Genomic DNA, 19,960 nt, shown 5'->3' on the forward strand with positions numbered 1-19,960 from the left:
TACATAATGATGATAACAAGCAAAGTTTTCAACTTATAAAACCACTCTCCAACACTACAGAATTTTAAAATGTTATCTTTTTTCATAAGAGATAATGAATTTTTTAAATAGTCAATATAATTTCAGGAGTTTCCTGAATGTTCCAAGAGAGAAAATCTAAATTTGAAATATATTTATTCATCCTTTTAACAAGTATGTGTTGAGTGTTTACTACACACTAGGAATAGCGTTGTAGAAGATATAAAAAATATGGTATCAGCCGGGCATGGTGGCTCACATCTGTAGTCTCACCACTTTGGGAGGCCAAGGTGGGTGGATCACCTGAGGTCAGGAGTTCAAGACCAGCCTGGCCAACATGGTGAAACCCCGTCTCTACCAAAAACACAAAAATTGGCTGGGTGTGGTGGTGGGTGCCTGTAATCCCAGCTACTTGGGAGGCTGAGGAAGGAGAATTGCTTGAACCTGGGAGGCAGAGGTTGCAGTGAGCCGAGATGGTGCCACTGCACTCCAGCCTGGTGACAAGAGTGAAACTCCATCTCAAAAAGGAAAGAAAAAAGAAAAAAAAACATGGTATCATGGCAATGTGTCATAACAGAAAAAAAGATCTAAAATAAAAGGATAGAGAGATAATTTTCCATTTAAATAATGAAGAGGGGTTTCATAGTGAAAATGGCAAGTTCAGCAAAAAAATAAAAAGACAGAAAAGAGAATGAGGAAGGCCCTGAAAGATTCAAAGTGGAAGAATTATAAAGAAAAATAAATGGAGATGGTAGGGTTATCAGATCATTTCAGTGTCTCAAATAGACAATAGAATACAAAACAGGAAGAAATATATGAGGGAAGATCCAGTTCAGGCAAGAGATGAAATAAGTTTAGGTCTGTAGAACTGGAAAGAGGACAAATATGACGTATTTTAAAAAGTATTCAATTGTTCATTCTCTCAAAAATATTTATATGACTCCCTATTATGTATGAAACATTTGGGGTACAAAAGATTTCTTAATTCCCAAAGTGCTTATATCAGTGAAGGAAAAGAGGCACATACATAAATAAATATTATTTTTAAAAAGGACTTAGAAGAGAACAAAGTGCTGGAGGCATTCATAAGGAAGAGATTGCTTTTGATGTGATAACAGTAAAAATTTCATGAAAGAAGGGTCATTTAGGCTGGTTATTAAAGGATAGAAGAGAGTCTTCTCCAGTAATGACCTGCATCAAACATTGTAAATAGTGTAAACCACAACAGTCTGCTGATAGTGTGCAAGAAGTCCTCATTCCATTTTAATCTCTTAACCTCTAATTCAATCTTTATAATTAGGCAAACAAAGATGACAATGCTGAGACCCAGAGTTTCAAGTTTTCATAGCACTCCCATCTCACAAATGAAAACAAATAAGGAGTAACTAATTACTTTAAAAATCAGTAATTGGTAAAAAGGGAGAACAAAGAGCCTTCAGACTTAGTCTACAGATTTTTAACAGTGGTAAGGTGTGGTTACAGACTAGTCATAGAAGTTATATTCTGTTTTATTTAACATGATTATTTCTACAGGCATGATCCAAGGTGAAAGTCTTTTCAGAACTGAGGATGGAAAAGACAAGTTAGATCGATATTGCAGAAAACCTTTAAAGGCATATTAAGAAATACGGAGTTCCTTTCTCAACAAAAGGGAGGCACTGAACTGGGGAATATTTTAAGAATCATCCGGCAATGGTTTACAGGCCAGGCTTGAAAAAGAAAGATACCAGAGACAAAGTAATATGGCAGTTATTCAGATTTTGCAATAGGCTATATGGAAGGTTAAGAGGGCCAGCCAAGGGTAGTAGTCCTGGGGATTAAGAGGAAGGGATGCACATGCAAGTTGCTTCTGAGAGTAGATAAAAAATAGTTGATGGTCATAAAATAAGTCTCCACAAATGTAAAAGGTACAAAATCATTAATCAATAACAGAAGGACACTTAGAAATTCACAAATATGTCTAAAGTAAACAACACATTTCTAAATAGTCAATGACTCAAAGAAGAAATCATAAGGGAAATTAGAAAACAAGATGAATGGAATGCAGGGAATTCCATACCATAACTCAGGGAATGCAGCAAAATCAGTGATTAGAGGGAAATTTTTAGCTGTAAACACCTACATCAAAAACAAGGGAAGGCTGGGCATGGTGGCTTATGCCTGTAATCCCAGCACTTTGGGAGGCTAAGGTGGGAGGATCTCTTGAGTCCAGGAGTTCAAGAACAGCCTGGACAACATGATAAGGGTCTGTCCTGTCTCTACACACACACACACACACACACACACACACACACACACACACACACACAAATATTTAGCTAGGCATGGTGACATGCGCCTGTGTTCCCAGCTACACAGGAGGCTGAGGTGGAAGGATGGTTTGGGCCCAGAAGGTCAAGGATGCAGTGAGCCATGTTCATGCAACAGCACTCCTGCCCGGGAAACAGCATGAGGCCTTGTGCCAAAATAAAAAATAAATAAATAAATAAATAAATAAATAAATAAATAAATAAAGGGCTGGGCGCGGTGGCTCACACCTGTAATCCCAGCACTTTGGGAGGCCAAGGCAGGCGGATCACAAGGTCAGGAGATCAAGACCATCCTGGCTAACACACTGAAACCCCATCTCTACTAAAAATACAAAAACAAAATTAGTTGGGCATGGTGGCAGGCATCTGTAGTCCCAGCTACTCAGGAGGCTGAGATGGGAAAATGACGCGAACCCTGGAGGCAGAGCTTGCAGTGAACAGAGATCCCGCCACTGCACTCCAGCCTGGGTGACAGGGCAAGACTCCATCTCAGAAAAAAAAAAAAAAAAGAAAATATAAAAAGAAGAGAAAACTAAACTCAAAACAAGAAGAAGGAAAAGGGAGGAAATAAAGAGGTGAGTCCAAACAAAAAAATACTGAATAGAAAAATAGAGAAAAATCAACAAACCTAAAGTTGGTTGTTTAAAAAGATCAACAAAACTCATGAACTTATAGCTAAGCTAATCAAGAAAAAAGAGCAAAGACTCAAATTGTTAAAATCAGGAATAAAAGAGGAGACATTAATACTTACATTACAGAAATACAAAGAATTAAAAGGGAATATAATACACAATTGTTTCCCAACAAATTTGATAACCTAGAAAAAAATGGACAAATTCTACAAAGACAAACACTACTAAATCTGGCTTAAAAAGAAATAGAAAATATCAATAAACCTGTAGCAAGTAAAAGAGATCAAATTAATATTAATAATTTACAAACTTTGCAGGAAAAAAAGGCCAGGACTAGATGGCTTCACTGGTAGTTCTAACAAGCATTTAAAAAATTAACACCAAACCAAATGTTTGGTTTGTAAAGAATTCACAAACCAAAAAGGAAAAGAGAAAAGAACACCTTCTTACTCATTCTATAAGGTGAGTATTACTATAATACCAACTACAAAGATATAACACACATGTACACAAAAACTACAGACCAATATCTCTTATGAATAAAAACATAAAAATCCTCAACAAAATACTAGAAATCCAAGTCCAGAAGCACATAAAAAGGATTATATGATCACATGTGATGGCTCATGCCTATAATCCCAACACTTTGGGAGGCTGAGTCAGGAGGATTGCTTGAGTCCAGGAGTTTGAGACCAGCCTGGGCAACACAGTGAGACCTTGTCTCTACAAAAATGAATAAAATTAGCTGGGCACATGCCTGTAGTCCCAGCTACTCAGGAGGCTAAAGCATGAAAAACACTTGAACCCGGGAAGCAGAGGCTGCAGTGAGCCAGGATCGCACCACTGCACTCCTGCCTGGGTGACAGAGCAAGGCCCTGTCTCCAGAAAAAAAAAAAACCAACAACAGGATTATCTCCATTCCATGAGCAGGTAGAATCTACCTCAGGAATTCGAGGTTGGTTCAATACATGAAAACCAATGTAATATACCATATTAATAGAATGAAAGGGAAAATCCCATGATTATCTCAATAGATTCAAAAAGCATTTATAAAATCTAATACTGCATGATAAAAAAAAAAACATGTCTGCTCTTGCTGCTTCTATTCAGCATTGCACTGGAGGGTCTAACCAGGGGAATTAGCTAAGAAAAGGAAAAAAAAAAAATAACCAGATAGGAAAGGAAGAAGTAAACTGTCTCTAATTGCAGATGATATGATCTTATATATAGAAAGCCATAAAGAATCCACACACAAAAACCATTAAAGCTAATAAATAAGTTTAGTAAGGTTGTAGAATACAAGATCTATATGTAAAATTCAGTTGTATTTCTACACACCAGCAATAAATAATCTGAAGATGAAATTGAGACGTCCATTCCATTTACATAGCATCAAGAAGAATAAAATACTTAGAAAAAAATTAAACCAAAAAATGTAAATACATTTTTGTATTTACATTTGGTATTTCGAGAGAACTAAATAAATGGAAAGACATCCTGTGTTCATGAATTGAAAGACTTAACATTATTCAGATGTCAATACTCCCAAAATTAATGCACAGATTTAATGCATTCCCTATTAAAATGCCAATGGCATTTTTTAAAAAACGGACAAGTTGATACTAAAATGCATATAAAATACAAAGGACTCAGAACAACAACAATTCTTCAACTCAGAAAAATAAGAACGAAATTGGATGACCCACACTTCCTTATCTCAAAACTTACTACAAAACGGTTTGGTACTGGCATAAAGACAAATAGGCCAATGAAACAGAATAGAGAGCCCAGAAATAAATCCTCACATATATGCTCAAATGATTTTCAGCAAAGGTGCTAAGACAACTCAATGAGAAGAGTCTTGCAAAATGGTGCTCAGACTACCAGGTATCCATATGCAAAATAATGAATTTGGGCTCCTATCTCAGACCACGTGTAAGTTAAAATGAATTTGGTTTGTAAAGGTCAAAAAGGCCTAACTGTAGGAGCTAAAACTATAGAACGATTAGTTCTGTTTACCACACAGGTAAACAGGTAAATCTTGGTGGCTTTGGATATGATACTGATATGGTTTAGCTGTGTCTCCACCCAAATCTCACCTTGAATTGTAATAATCTCCATGTGTCAAAGCTGAGGCCAGTGGAGATAACTGAATCATGGGGGCAGTTTCTCCCATACTCTTCTTGTGGTTGTGAATAAGTCTCGTGAGATTTGATGGTTTTAAAAATGGGAGTTCCCCTACACATGCCCTCTTGCCTGTCGCCATGTAGGACAGGGCTTTGCTCCTTGTTCACCTTCCACCATGATTGTGAGGCCTCCCCAGCCATGTGGAACTGTGAGCCAATTTAACCTCTTTCCTTTATAAATTACCCAGTTTCAGGTATGTCTTTATTAACAGTGTGAGAACAGATTAATACAGATACCAAAAGGCACAAGCAACCAAAGAAAAAACATAAATCAGAATTCATCAAAATCAAAAATATTTGTGCTTCAAAGGACACTATCAATAGAAATATTTGCAAATCATATAATTGATAAGAATCTAGTATCCAGAATATACAAAGAACTCTTAAACCTCGACAACAAAATATCAGATATTTTACATGTCAATAATAAAAATCAGACAACCCAGTACAAAATGAGCAAAGGGTTTGAATAGACATTTTCCAAAAACGACAAATAGACAATAAGCCCATAAACAGATACTCAACATTATTGGTCATTAGGGAAATGCAAGTCAAAATCACAGTGAGATACAACTTCATAACCATGAGGGTGGCTACAAGCAGAGAGATAGACAATAACAAGTGTTGGAGAGTATGTGTAGCAATTGGAACCCTCATAAATTATTAGGAATGTGAAATCTTATAGTCACTTTGGAAAACAGTGCAAGTGTTCCTCAAAAAGTTAGAATTACCATATAACCTAGCAATTTCACTCCTAGGTATACAGTCAAGAGAACTTAAAAATGTATTTATACAAAATAAGTTGTTCATAGCAAAAACAGCCAAAAAGTGGAAACAACCCAAATGTCCATCACCTGATGACTGGATAAATAAAATGTCTTATATCTATACAATGAAATATCATTTGGCCATGAGAAGACATGACATACTGATACATGCTATAATATGAATGAACTTTGAAAACGTTATGCTTCCTGTAAGAAGCCAGGCATAAATGACCATATATGAATACATATATGAACTTTGAAAACATTATGCTTCCTGTAAGAAGCCAGGCAAAATGACCATTTCATACTGAGATGAAATGTCCAGAGTAGGGAAATTCACAGGGACAAAAAATATATTAGTATAGTTACCAGGCACCTTTGGGTGGAAGAATGGGAAATGACTGCTAACAGGTACAGAGTTTCTTTCTAGGGAGCATTAAGTCATTCTTGTGTTGCTATAAAGAAATATCTGAGACTGGGTAATTTATAAAGAAAAGAGGTTTAACTGGCTCATGATTCTACAGGCTGCACCAGCATGGTTCTAGCATCTGATTCCAGTGAAGTCCTCAGGAACATTATAATTACGGCGGAAGGTGAAGGGGGAGCAGTCATGTCACATGGCCAGAGCCAGTGCAAGAGAGCAAGGAGGAAGGTGCCACACATTTTAAACAACCAGATCTTGTGTGAACTCAGAGCAAGAACTCACTTACTATCACGAGGACAGAACCAAGATATTCATGAGTGATCTGCCCCTATGACCAAAACACCTCCCACCAGGCCACACCTCCAACACTGGGGATTACGTTTCAATATGGGATTTGGAGGGGACAAGCATCCAAACTATATTGCATGGTGAAAATGAAAATGTTCTGGAATTAGGGGTGATGGTTGCACAACCTCGCAAGTATATTATCAGCTACTGAACTGTACACATTAAAGTAGTGAATTTTATGGTAAATGAATTATTTCTCAATAAAAAGGAATAGCAATACATTGGGTATCCCTGGAAGCAGAGCTAAAATTTCATGCTTTCCTACATGAAATTTCAAAAGAGAACAAAAAAGTCCCAAGGTTTTCAACTTGGCCTCATAATGGTTCACAACAGGAAGAGTAGCAGATTTGGAAGGAGAATAAGCATTGCTAGGGACATGCTGAGATCCATGACATTCAACTAAAGATATTCACTGTTACATTGGGTCTGAGCAAAGACGTGTTGAGGAATACCTAAAAGCACAGGCAAGAAAGGCAAAAATTAACAAACAGGATAACATCAAGATAAAAAGCTTTGCATAGCAAAGGAAACTATCTAGACAGAGTAAAGAGACAACCTACAGAATGGGAAAAAAATGTCTGCGAATTATTCATTGTACAAAGGATTAATAACCAGAATACATAGAGAACTCAAACAACTCAACAGCAAAAATCCAAATAATCTCACTAAAAATGGGCAAATTGATCTAAATAAACATTTCCCAAAATAAAACGTACAAATAGCCAACAGGTATACGAAGAATGCCCAACATTCCTATTCATCAAGGAAATGCAAATCAAAAGCACACCGAGATATCATCTCACTCCAGTTAAAATGGCTACTATTAAAGTACAAAAAATAATAGATGCTGGCAAGGATGCAGAGAAAGAATTCTTTCCTTCCTTCCTCCCTCCGTCCATCCCTCCCTCTCTGCTTTCTCTCTCTCTTTCTCTCTTTCTTTTTTTCTTGAGCCAGAGTCTCGCTTAGTCACCCAGGCTTGAGTGCAGTGGTGTGATCTTGGCTCACTGCAACCTCTGCCTCCCAGGTTCAAGCGATTCTTCCACCTCAGCCTCCCAAGTAGCTGGGATTACAGGTGTGCGCCACCACACCCTGCTAATTTTTGTATTTTTAGTAGAGATAGGGTTTCACCATGTTGATTGGTGGTTTCAAACTCCCAACCTCAAGTGATCCACCCACCTCAGTCTCCCGAAGTGCTGCGATTGTAGGTGTGAGCCACCATCCCTGGCAAAAAGGGGAACTTTCATACACTGTTGGGAACACAAATTTGTGCATCCACTATAGACAACACTATGGAGGTTCTCAAAAAACTAAAATTACAACTACCATGTAATTCAGCAATTCCACTGCTGGGTATATACCCCAAAGAAAGGAAATCAATATATCAAAGAGATAGCTGCACTCCCATGTTTATTGCAGCACTATTCGCAATAGCCAAAATACAGAATCAACCTGGGCCCATCAGTGGGTGAATAGATAAAGAAAATATAGCGTGTGTATGTGTGTTTGTGTATAGTATATAAAATGTAAATAAAATACAAAATGTATATAAAATATAGTATATAAAATGTAGTTTATATATACAATGGAATATTATTCAGTCATAAAAATTAATATAATCCTGTCATTTGCAGCAACATGGATGAGCCTGTAGGACATCGTGTTAATTGAAATAAGTCAGGTACATAAAGATAAATATCACATGCTCTTATTCATATGTGGAAGCTAAAAAAAAATTGATGTCATGGAGGTTGTAAGTAGAATGGTGGTTAAGAGAAGCTAGGAAGGGCAGGGATGGGATGGAGGATAAAGAGAGATTGGTTAATAGGCACAAAAATACAGTTGATAGAAGGAATAAGTTCTGGTGTTTGATAGCAATGTAATGTGACTATAGCTAACAAGAATTTATAGTATATTCCAAAATAGCTAGAAGAGAAGATTTGCAATGCTCCCAACACAAAGAAATGATAAATGTTTGAGGTGATGGATATGCTAATTACCCTAATTGAATCATTATGCATTGTATGAATGCATCAAAATATTCCATTAATATATGTACCCTATACATATGTGCAATTATTATGTATCAATTTTAAAAATTGGTAAGACAGGCCTAAAGCTCAGAATACAAAATCTTGAGGCAGATGAAATCATGAAATTGTTAAGAGAATATAAAGAAGAGAGATAACAACAAAGATCTGGGGAACCCTACTTGTAGGGAATAATAATAAGTAAAGCCAGAAAAAGATAAATGGAAGAAGAACTAGAAAAACACAGCAGGCCGGGCGCGGTGGCTCACGCCTGTAATCCCTGCACTTTGGGAGGCCGAGGCGGGCGGATCACGAGGTCAGTAGATCCAGACCATCCTCGCGGTGGCGGGCGCCTGTAGTCCCAGCTACTCCGGAGGCTGAGGCAGGAGAATGGCGCGAACCCGGGAGGCGGAGCTTGCAGTGAGCCGAGATGGTGCCACTGCACTCCAGCCTGGGCGACAGAGTGAAGACTCCGCCTCAAAAAAAAAAAAAAAAAAAAAAAAAAAAAGAAAAACACAGCAGCACAGAAAAGCGGGTTTCCAGAAGTCTGGGTGATAAACCACACACTGTGAGTAAAAGTGGAAGATGAGGATGACGAAAAGGCATTTGGGTTTGGGGTAGAAGTCATAATTAATCATTTGCTAATTGTTTCTCCTCTGTGAGCTGATGCTCTGCCTTTTGGTCATGATAAACACTTTCTGGCTCACTACTTAAAGTATAGTCAGAGAGTTCTTCCCTGAGAATCAATCAGGAAGCATCAAGAGATACAGCTAATCAATCTGCATTTCTCAGCAAAAAATAATTCAACAAAGGTTTGTACTCTACTCTGTAATTTGACACCCACTGAACTAAAATTTACAGTGGTAATGTATTCCTAGGGTAGAACCCAGAAGTTACAGATCTAGATAATTTATTTGTATCCTGTACTTAAGAGGTCACTTTCTTCTCTGTAATTAATTATGGGTTTTCATTTTATCACCTCTTAACTCTGTTTTTACAGTAACTAAATACTAATATAAAATAGAGGGCTAGAGTTTTTTTCAGGTAATATCAGACAAAGAATTTTATTCTAACACATTGGAGAAGAAAGCAAGATAATGGAAATATTTTATCTCAAATTATGAAGATATCTTTCTAAGTAACTTCTAAAAATCATGAAGCTATGCTAGCAGTTTTATGTTCTCTGCTATCTTAAATTTGACCTAATTCTAATGTCCTGTTTACAATAACTTAATGACCCATGAGAGAAAGAATTTTCCTAAGTTGTTTCAAAGCATACCATCTGGTTGCCAGATTATGAATTATCATATGTGGCTATTCCATTCTGAAAATCCAATCCATGGAGATATTCAATTATCATTTGATAGGTCTGCCTTCCAGTGACATTTTTAAATTCATTTAAATGATATACATTCCCCACCTAATCATTATTTAAACTCTTCTGCTTTCCTCATCCAAAAACAAAATGAAAGGAGGTACCGAGCCTAGCATGTATTAACAGTAGATGACAAATAAATATCTGGTGAATAATGAGTAGGTAACCATTCTCTCATGGTATTCAGCACCCCTCTCAAAGGATAGGTACAAACCAGACATTTAGAAAAAAGTAACCATTTGTCATGAACATTTTAGTTTCTGCACAATCTATGCCGTGTAGAACATCTGGACAAATATTACAGACTAAGATAATTAAACATATTATATTTAAATCATGTAGAAATGATTTAAAACATATTAAAATTGGATCTTCTAAAAGCAGTTAAAATGCAGTAGTCCACCATCATATTTTTAAACTTATGCTTTCCTACATGAAATTTCAAACCTTTACATTTTAAGTAGAGTCTCTTTGGCAGATTCCATGTGTCTCATGATAATGTTCTGAAAACTTGACAGCTCTAATGCATCCTGGCGATTATGAAATTCTTTGATATCAACTAAACGTAATTTTCTGCAAGAGATAAAATAAACAGTAATTTAACAATGACTTTTTTGGTATTTAATATTTTATTAATTGGTCCCTTCTTAAAAATATCATATTCCTAGGTTTAATCATTAAAAAATTGTGTTCCATATAATTAAATGTTAAAGAACATGAGATATTCTAATTTTAAAAATAATTCATATAATTAAATTCAATAGGAACACAACAAAATATGTAACTTCACTGTGAAGTAGAAGAAAGTTGCAATAACTGGGATATGAAGAATAGTTCAAACTGCTTTTGCTTTTAAACTGTAATAATTTAAACAGGAAAAGAGGGAGGGCTCAATGCTTCTAGGATCCACTGCTCTGAAAAAAAATTGCAGCCTCTCTGAAAAGAAAGTGGCCCTCATTTCAGGCAGCCATGGGGTGAAGGAGTCTCACATCTAATCAAGAACCTTTCGAGCCTGTCTGATTTTTTAAAGAATACAGGGATTACGGGAGTCAACAACTTTCAATACAAACCCTCTTTTGACTACAATGTTATAGATCTTTGTTATACACATGGTTTACTCATCTAAGTATTTTCTCTGTCAGGTTAACAAAAATGAAAGATAATATTAGCATTAGTGTCATTGTGTTCTTAAAAAAAATCACATTTAATGTTTCCTTAACGACCAATGTAAAATACTGGTTAGTAAACAAAACACATTTCAAATCTATTTCCTTACATTTCTTCCACAAGCAAAAATTCATCTGAGTTATAATATACTCCATACATGACATTGATAACAATTAGGCACAAAGTAGGTATAACCCTTGCTAGAGAACCAATGTGTTATTCTGCATAATTGAGCAATGTAATGTTTTAAATAAAATATGTCTAAAATATAGCATAATAGTACATAGTAAACATAATCTGATCTCTTTAGCTTCCTAGTTAATGCTTTCAACATTATTTTACATTTTAAAATTGCAGCTGTAATCAGGATGCAGATGCCTGTGGTGTGAGATAGCACTGAATAAGTAGTAGTTGCAAGGGCACAAGCTCTGGAATTCACCTTGCCTTTGAGCCACCACACCAATTTTCCTTAGTTTCTTCGTATTCGATTTGAAACAGAATTCGAGGCACAGAGTACCATCTTTGATGTTTTGAGATTTTTACACAGTACAATAATTTCCCCATGAAATCTCTCCAAATAACATTGCCCATCTGGTCAACAGGATGAACTGTTAAGAAAACAGGAAAAATACTACCAGACACTGTTCTTGCTTTCTCAGGATGGTCCCTACAATAACCCAGCAGTGGAACAAGAGTTTAAATCATTGGTTTAAGACAATAGAAAGGATCAGGAAAAAAGATACTACTCACTATGTGTTAGCTTCAATCTGGTTAGCAGAAGGAAATGCAAGTCTCTTTAAAAGTTTCATGATGATGAGTCTTCTAATCACCAAAATAACTTCTTGATTTCAATTTTATATTAGTAGAACCAAATAGCTTCAAATCACCCAGACCATGAAACTCAGGATTGTCTCTGAACTCTTCCTATAAATCTTCCCATATCCAATCAGAAGTGAATTTCTGTAGACCCATCTGTCGGTCACATATCCCTCCTACCCTCACAACTGTCACTTAATGCTCACCCCAAGCTGAAACCCACCCTGACCCGTGGCTCTGTCACTGATTTTCAGGCAGGAGGAATTTCAATAGTCCTGGCCCAATACTCTGGACTCAGCATCAAGTCAGTCTCTACCTTTGTTCTCTGGTTCTCAAAACTAATCTTCTCTCTTCTTACCAAGACCAAGTTTCCCACAGAAATCTCACTCGAACTATCTACATTTCTTGGTTGTCCCATAAAATTTTCCCTTTCTTAGGAACATGTTTTGCTTTTGCCAGTCCTCCTTTTTTGTAACTTTCAAAGTAGCACACTATAGGCAGTGTCCTGCACTTGCTTTTTTCACTTAATTATCTTCTCCTGGAGACTTTTTCATATTAACACATCGAGATTTTTCTCACTCATATTTTATAACTACATAATACTCCATTGTGTATAGTATAACTTATTTAACTAGACTATCAATGGATGCTGGCTTGTTTCCAGTCTCTTATAAACAAATACCATAAATAGCATTATAACTATATAACTTCTTGCATTCTCGGGTACATCTGTACAATACTTATCCAAAAGTGAAATTGCTGGATTCAAGTGTTACCTGCAATTTGTAATTTTGATAGGTATGGCTGGGATTCCCTCAAAAGGGAGCCCATTTCTTCAAGCCTTACTAACAAAATGGGCTATCAAATTTTGTAATTTGTGGGGAAAATGGTTTCTCAGTATAGTTTCAATTTCAATCTCTTTACATTTCTTGTATTATGAGTTAGGTTAAGCATCTTTTTAACATGTTTAAAAATTATTTCATTTGTATCCTGTGTGCTGTATGGTAAATCGATTATACTGTTCTGATCTAGTAATTTTTTTCCTACCTAGATTCGTCTTTGTCAAATAATAAATTTTTAAAAGCCATTTCATCTTTTAAAATGAGCTTAACTTTCTTAGACACTTTAACTTTCTTAGACACATTCAACTATGATGATTTATATTACACTGTAATTTCTACATTCTCTTGTGATCTTCATATATGCACTATTTTACAACCAAAAATATTTGTTGTGTAGGGTATGACTGCATTTCAAAGCCTATCTATGACATTAAGGGGGTTCTGTAAGTGTAAATACCAGTAACATGAATTTCAACATCTTTTCTAGAGAGCATCTTATCAAGTTTCCAAACTCATGCGTTTTAGAGTCACTCAGACAAGTTTTTGCATTAACATTCCCCGACCCACTGCCACACATAGAGATGTCATATATTTTCAAGGTCTGCTGAGATTCAGGGTAAATGACTGCCACGGGAAGCATGCCCTTCATATTCAATGCTGCCTACTACTCTGAGAGGCAGCCCTTGTTGACTGTTCCCCCACTCTTAATACTCACACACAGAATAAAAACAACCTAGGCTTTCGAGGGCAACATAGGAGCTTGTGGAGCTTTCTTTTCACCCACAGACTGCAAGGCTTCTTTCCCATTTGTCTTTATCATGGATGCCTTGAAGTTTGCTTCAGTTGCTGCTAACATCTCTGTCACCACAACCTGGAGCCTAATTTTGGACACATACACTTTTTATTGTTTTTTAAATTTCAGCTTTGTTACTTTTTCTTCCCCCTTTTCATTTTCTTATCTCTTGCCTCCTGAAATCATCTAACAGACTAAGTCTAGCATTTTATGGACAATAGTAGGTCATGGAGTCGCATCCTTCAGTGTCCAGCTCAGTGTGTTGTGAAAATGAATATAAAAGAAAACAACTTGTGGTGGTGTTTTGAAAATGAAATGTACTAATGTATGGAAACATAATTTGTGAAAGTGATACACATGACCTCATGACTGCAAGCAAAATTAGATCATGGGCGTTGTCAGCTGGAAGAGGTATTTGAGCTCCAGTATTCAAAAGAAAAGAAATGAAAAAAACATGGGGCAATGAAGTAGACTCTACCTACTTAGTATAAGTCAAATTAAGCAGACAAAGAAATCCATACTGTACAATGGAAAGATGGAAGAATGTATTTCCTAGAAGTATGTATTCTGAAAGCTAAAGCCAGTTTTAAGGATCCTAGCCCATTCTCTGAAGTCACCAGAGGCCCCTGAAGTATGTAGAAGGTCAGAATACGTGTTAGAAACCCTGTATAATCCCATCACATTCTGCAGACCTGGGTTCATTCAGCAAAGTAAGCCAAGTCTGTAAGTTCAGAGAGGTCCACAGTGTGCAACTGAAAATGAAGAGGGGAGGGAAAAATAAACTCAAATAATTGACCCACATGGAGGACGCAGAGCTTCCTAGTAAGGCACTGGAGTGAAACTTCATGCCCAAGTTTTCCTCCCAAAAGGGAATCACTCAAAATTTATAAAGAAATTCTGCTATAAAGAAGAAATGAGAGGGAATTCTGTAAACCGAAAATCTACATAAAAAGTACAAACTCTTACTGACATATATACACAAGATTGAATATTGAAAGATACGTAGGATATGAGCAAAAGTGCTTTTTTTTTTTTTTTTTTTTTTTTTTGAGTTGGAGTCTCACTGTGTCACCCAAGCTGGAGTGCAGTGGCGTGATCTCAGCGATCTCGGCTCACTGCGACCTCTGCCTTCTGGTTCAAGCAATTCTCCTGCCTCAGCCTCCCGAGTAGCTGGGATTACAGGCACCTGCCACCACACCTAGCTAATTTTTGTATTTCTAGTAGAGACGAGGTTTCACCATCTTGGGCAGGCTGGTCTTGAACTCCTGACCTTGTGATCCACCCGCCTCGTCTTCCCAATGTGCTAGGAGTACAGGCGTGGGCCACAACACCCAGCCTCAAAGTGCTTCTTAATTTAATGACACATGTATATTTTCTAAAATTAATATAAAAACTTAATATATTCCAATCAGAACATCGACAATTTTTCTGTCTTTCCATCTTTCTTTTGAATTAAATAAAATAGGCTAAAACCTAATAAGGAAAAGTAAATGTTTAAAAAATAGACAAGAAGAGTATAAAAAATAGAGTTGGGATTCCTCTCACCAAATATAAGTACATACCACAGAGTCACCCACTGTACTTGTACAGAAAGAGATTCAAAGATGACAGGAAAAAAATTAAGTGTCAAAGGAAACTATAAACTCAGTCAACGGACAAATTATAAACCTGAGTTTTAGCAGTTGTTTTATTTGTTTCAGGTACTAGACACAGAAGTAAAACCTCTATTATTCTAAGAGGTTATCAAATTGATAAGAAAAGAGGAAGAACCAACAAAACATTGACAAAGATATAAGTAGAGAATTCAAAAATTCAAATAACTAACAAATACATAAAAAGATGTTCAAATTCCCTAGTAGTCTAGCAAAGGAAAATGGAAGTAATGGTGATATAGCATTTTATATTGATTGACAAATAGTGTAATACACAGTTAGAATTTTAGGGAAAGAAGTTCTCATTTACTGTTGGTAAAAATGTAAAGTATCAAACATTTCTGGGAAAAAATCCGGCAAAATATACTAAAATAAAAACATAAATATGCTATGATCTAGATACCCACTTTTGTGACTCTATCCCATGTAAACAGAGGGACCAGTGAATAGTAACACATGTACAACGTTATTTCCTGATGCATTATTCATAGTATCAGAAACTGAAGCAAAATGAATGTCCTTGGAATTCAAAGTAATTCAAGATAACACAGAAAAGGAATTCAGAATTCTATAAGATAAATTTAACAAAGAGATCGAAATAATTAAAACAAATAAAGCAGAAATTCTGGAGTTGAAAAACACAATTGACATGGCAAAGAATGCATCGGAGTCCATTAACAGCAGAATTGGGTTAATGGGTACAAGAAAATATATAGTTAGAATGAATGAGACCTAGTATTTGATAGCACAACAGGAGGACTATAGTCAATAATATTTTAATTGTACATTTAAAAATAACTAAATGAGTATAACTGGATTGTTTGTAACACAAAGGAAAAATGCTTGAGGGGACGGACACCAAACTTTCCATAGTGTGATTATTCCTCATTGCATGCCTCTCCCAAAATATCTCATGTACCCTATAAATATATACATCTACTATGTACTCAAAACATTAAAAATTTTAACATTTTAGAAAAGCAATGTTCACTTTTTGCTCTATATACTATGTTGTTTATTTAAAACCATGTTTGAATACTTACGTTAAAATGGTAATGTTTTACTTTGCAGTTAAAATAGTAAAAGAAATAATTAAGACATAGTAAAACAACTTCCCTCTATATTTTAAAAACCTCTGTAAGGCTACATATACTCACTTAAAATTGCTGTGCCACAAATCTAGTACAGCCAGCATTGTGGGGTTCATTGCATTTAAGTGATCCTTAATATAACTGCTTGCAGCTAAAAAAGATTTCCTCCAAGGTTTTGGCAGAATTTCCATTCTGAAAATGAAGAAAATATTCAGTTACATTATTTCAAAGTCAAAAGAAAGTATTTTTATAGTAACTGTACATTTTGGGTAATAATGGTTTAATTTTAATAAAATATGTGCTGTATCCCTCATGATAATAACAAAACAAGCAATTATGTTTTAAAATATATAAAGATCATATGTTTTATGGTTTAGTGCAATTTGACTATAAAAATTAATGATTCTGAAATTAGATTTAAATCTTTAATACAAAAGGTAACTAATTTTTATCCCCAAATACTTGATCTTATTGAATCCACAAATAATTTACAATGAACAAATGAAAACAGCAGCCAGCTATCTCTCATAAACATCTTCAAATATTCTTTACTAATTTCAGGACATACATTAAAATTTTCCCTTTATTTATTTTTAAAATTCCTCCTTTATTTTTATTTTTAAAACATTTTAAGGATATAGTCCAACCTTCCTATAGAAATCCCCTTGAACTTTACCCCCGTTAATATGTAAACATCATTTACAAATCACAAACACTAATATTCTTATTTGAAGACACATTTACAGTTAACCCTTGAATAACACAGGTTTGAACTGTGCACATTCACTTACATGTGGATTTTCTTCCACTTCTACCACCCGCTCCCCCTACAGCAAGACCAATCTCCCTCTCCCTTTCCCTCCTGCTGCTCCCCCTCCTTCTTTCCCTCCTTCTTCCCCTCCTCCTCCTCCTCCTCTATCACTACCACCATGGAAAGATTACAAGGACGAAGACCTTTAAGATGATCCACTTCTACTTTATGAATAGTAAACACATTTTCTCTTTCTTATGATTTTCTTAATAAAATTTTCTTTTCTCTAGCTTATTTTATTGTAAGAATTAAGTATATAATACATATAACACATAAAATATGTGTTAATTGGCTGTTTATGTTATCAGTAAGGCTTCCAGTGAACAGTAGGTTATTAATAGTTAATCTTTGGGGAAGTCAAAACTTACATGTGGTATAGGGGCTCAGTGGCCCTTACCCCCGTGTTAAAGATCAACTGTATTCTGTAACTCTTAAGACTTTAATAATCATCTTTTATATATTGAATTGTGCCATCTTCATCTTTCAGAACATATTTAAACATTTATATTTTATGTGTATGTAGTAAGTTTAATTCAATTTTTCATGTGTGAGTGACTGTATTGCCTTTGCAATTATAAAGGATGATTTTTGTCTTTCCCAGGAGAAAAGTTTTCTCCATAGAGGATATGGAAAAATGGGTACATAACTTTTTGTGTGTGTATGTGTGGAATGGGAAATAATTTGGGGCTTTTAAAATTTTTTTAATTTTATTTATTATTTTTTGAGATGGAATCTCACTCTGTCACCCAGGCTGGAGTGCAGTGGCACAATCTCAGCTCACTGTAACCTCCACTTCCTGGGTTCAAGCAATTCTCTTGCCTCAGCCTCCTGAGTAGCTGGGATTACAAGCACGCGCCACCATGCCCGGCTAACTTCTGTATTTTCAGTAGAGACAGGGTTTCACCACGTTGGCCAGAACTGGTCTCAAACTCCTGACCTCAAGTGATCTGCTCTTCTCAGCCTCCTAAAGTGCTGGAATTACAGGTGTGAGCCACTGCACTTACAGGCATTTTTAAATGATATAAAAGAAAATAAAACTGAAGTAGTTATTTAATCATATAAGTTCAATCCTTCAAACTATTTAAGAGATTTATTCCTACATGTTAATTATTATTAGAGAAAATATACAGCAAGGAGATATTCCCATTATGTGTTCTATATTTCCATCCATATAACAAATTGAAATATGTTCTATAAATATATATATTCTGCAATGTTCCCAATGTTCCCAAAAATCAAACTTTTATGCCCCTACCATATCTGAAGTCTATGCTAGTTGCTATGGGGATTAAAAAAACCTATATCATATTCTTTCCACCAAGTACTCACGTTTTAACCATCTTAGTTTCCATCTGTCTATGTCTAGTCATCTACCTATTGATCCATCAACTCACAAATGTAACATTAGGCTTAAATACATAAATAAACAAAGAGCATAAGAACAAGTAGTTGTATAGAGGCTTACAATGGAGATATTGCAGGTTTGGTTCAAGACCACCCCCATAAGGCAAATATTGCAATTAAGTACATCACACAAATTTTTGGTTTTCCAGTGCATATAAAACTTATGTTTATGCTATATTGTAGTCTATTAAGCAGGCAATGGCATTGTATCTTTAAAACAAAATGTAGGGCCAGGCACAGTGGCTCACACCTGTAATCCCAGCACTTTGGGAGGCCAAGGTGGGAGGATTTCTTGAGCCCAGGAGTTCAAGACCAGCCTGAGCAACATAGGGAGATTGCATCTCTTAAAAAAAAAAAAATTAAATTAGCTGGGCATAGTGATATGCGCTTATGATCCCAACTACTTGGGAAACTGATGTGGGAGGATCACTTGGGCCTGGGAGGTTAAGGCTGCACTGAACTGTGATCATGCCACTGCACTCCAACCTGGGAAACAGAGAAACTTTATCTCAAGAAAATTACAAATGCAAAAATAAGCCAGGAGTGGTGGCTCACACCTGTAATCCCAGCACTGTGGGAGGCTGAGGCAGGTGAATCACTTGAGGTCAGGAGTTCGAGATAAGCCTGGCCAACATGGTTAAACCCAGTCTCTTCTAAAAATACAAAAATTAGCTGGGCGTGGTGGTGCACACCTGTAATACCAGCTACTCAGAAGACTGAGGCAGTAGAATCGCTTGAACCCCAGAGGCAGAGGTTGCAGTGAGCCAAGATCACACCACTGCACTCCAGCCTGGGCAACAGAGTGAGACCATGTCTCAAAAAAAAAAAAAAAAAAGTATACACTTTAATTTTAAAATACTTTATTGCCACAAAATACTAACAATCATCTGTCTTTTGCGAGTCATAATCTTTTTGCTGGTGGAGGGTCTTAATGGCTTCTAACTAACCAAGCTGTGACAATTTTTAAAAAATAAGACAGCAATGACATCTGCCACATAATCAATTGACTCTTCTCTTCATGAAAGATTTCTCTGTAGCATTCAATGATATTCGAAAGCATTGCACCCAACTAGAACTTCTTTCAAAACTGGAATCAATCCTCTCAAACTCTGATGCTGCCTTATCAAGTAAGCTTACATAACATTCTAAACCCTTTGTTGTCATTTCAGTGTTCACAGCATCTTCACCAGGAGTAGAATCCATCTTAAGAAACCACTTTTTTTATTCATCCATAAGAAGCAACTCCTCATCTGTTCAAGTTTTATCATGAGATGGCAGCAATTCAGTCACATCTTCAG

The 19,960-nt window shown here is 36.0% G+C and overlaps 1 protein-coding gene across 3 annotated transcripts in view; it reads right to left on the reverse strand.

Annotated features, from left to right (window-relative positions):
• Nucleotides 1-19,960, reverse strand: part of LOC105468290 (dynein axonemal heavy chain 7) — a 340,382-nt gene that overhangs the window by 276,930 nt on the left and 43,492 nt on the right. For all 3 annotated transcript variants that reach the window (XM_071073104.1, XM_071073106.1, XM_071073105.1), the window contains 2 exons: nt 16,514-16,639; nt 10,540-10,659 (listed from right to left, as the gene is read on the reverse strand). In XM_071073104.1, coding sequence (XP_070929205.1) covers nt 10,540-10,659; nt 16,514-16,639 — 246 coding nt within the window. The remainder of the gene's footprint in view (nt 1-10,539; nt 10,660-16,513; nt 16,640-19,960) is intronic.

The sequence above is a fragment of the Macaca nemestrina genome, chromosome 11 (genome assembly GCF_043159975.1).
Source record: "Macaca nemestrina isolate mMacNem1 chromosome 11, mMacNem.hap1, whole genome shotgun sequence".
NCBI classification, from domain to species: Eukaryota; Metazoa; Chordata; class Mammalia; order Primates; family Cercopithecidae; genus Macaca; species Macaca nemestrina.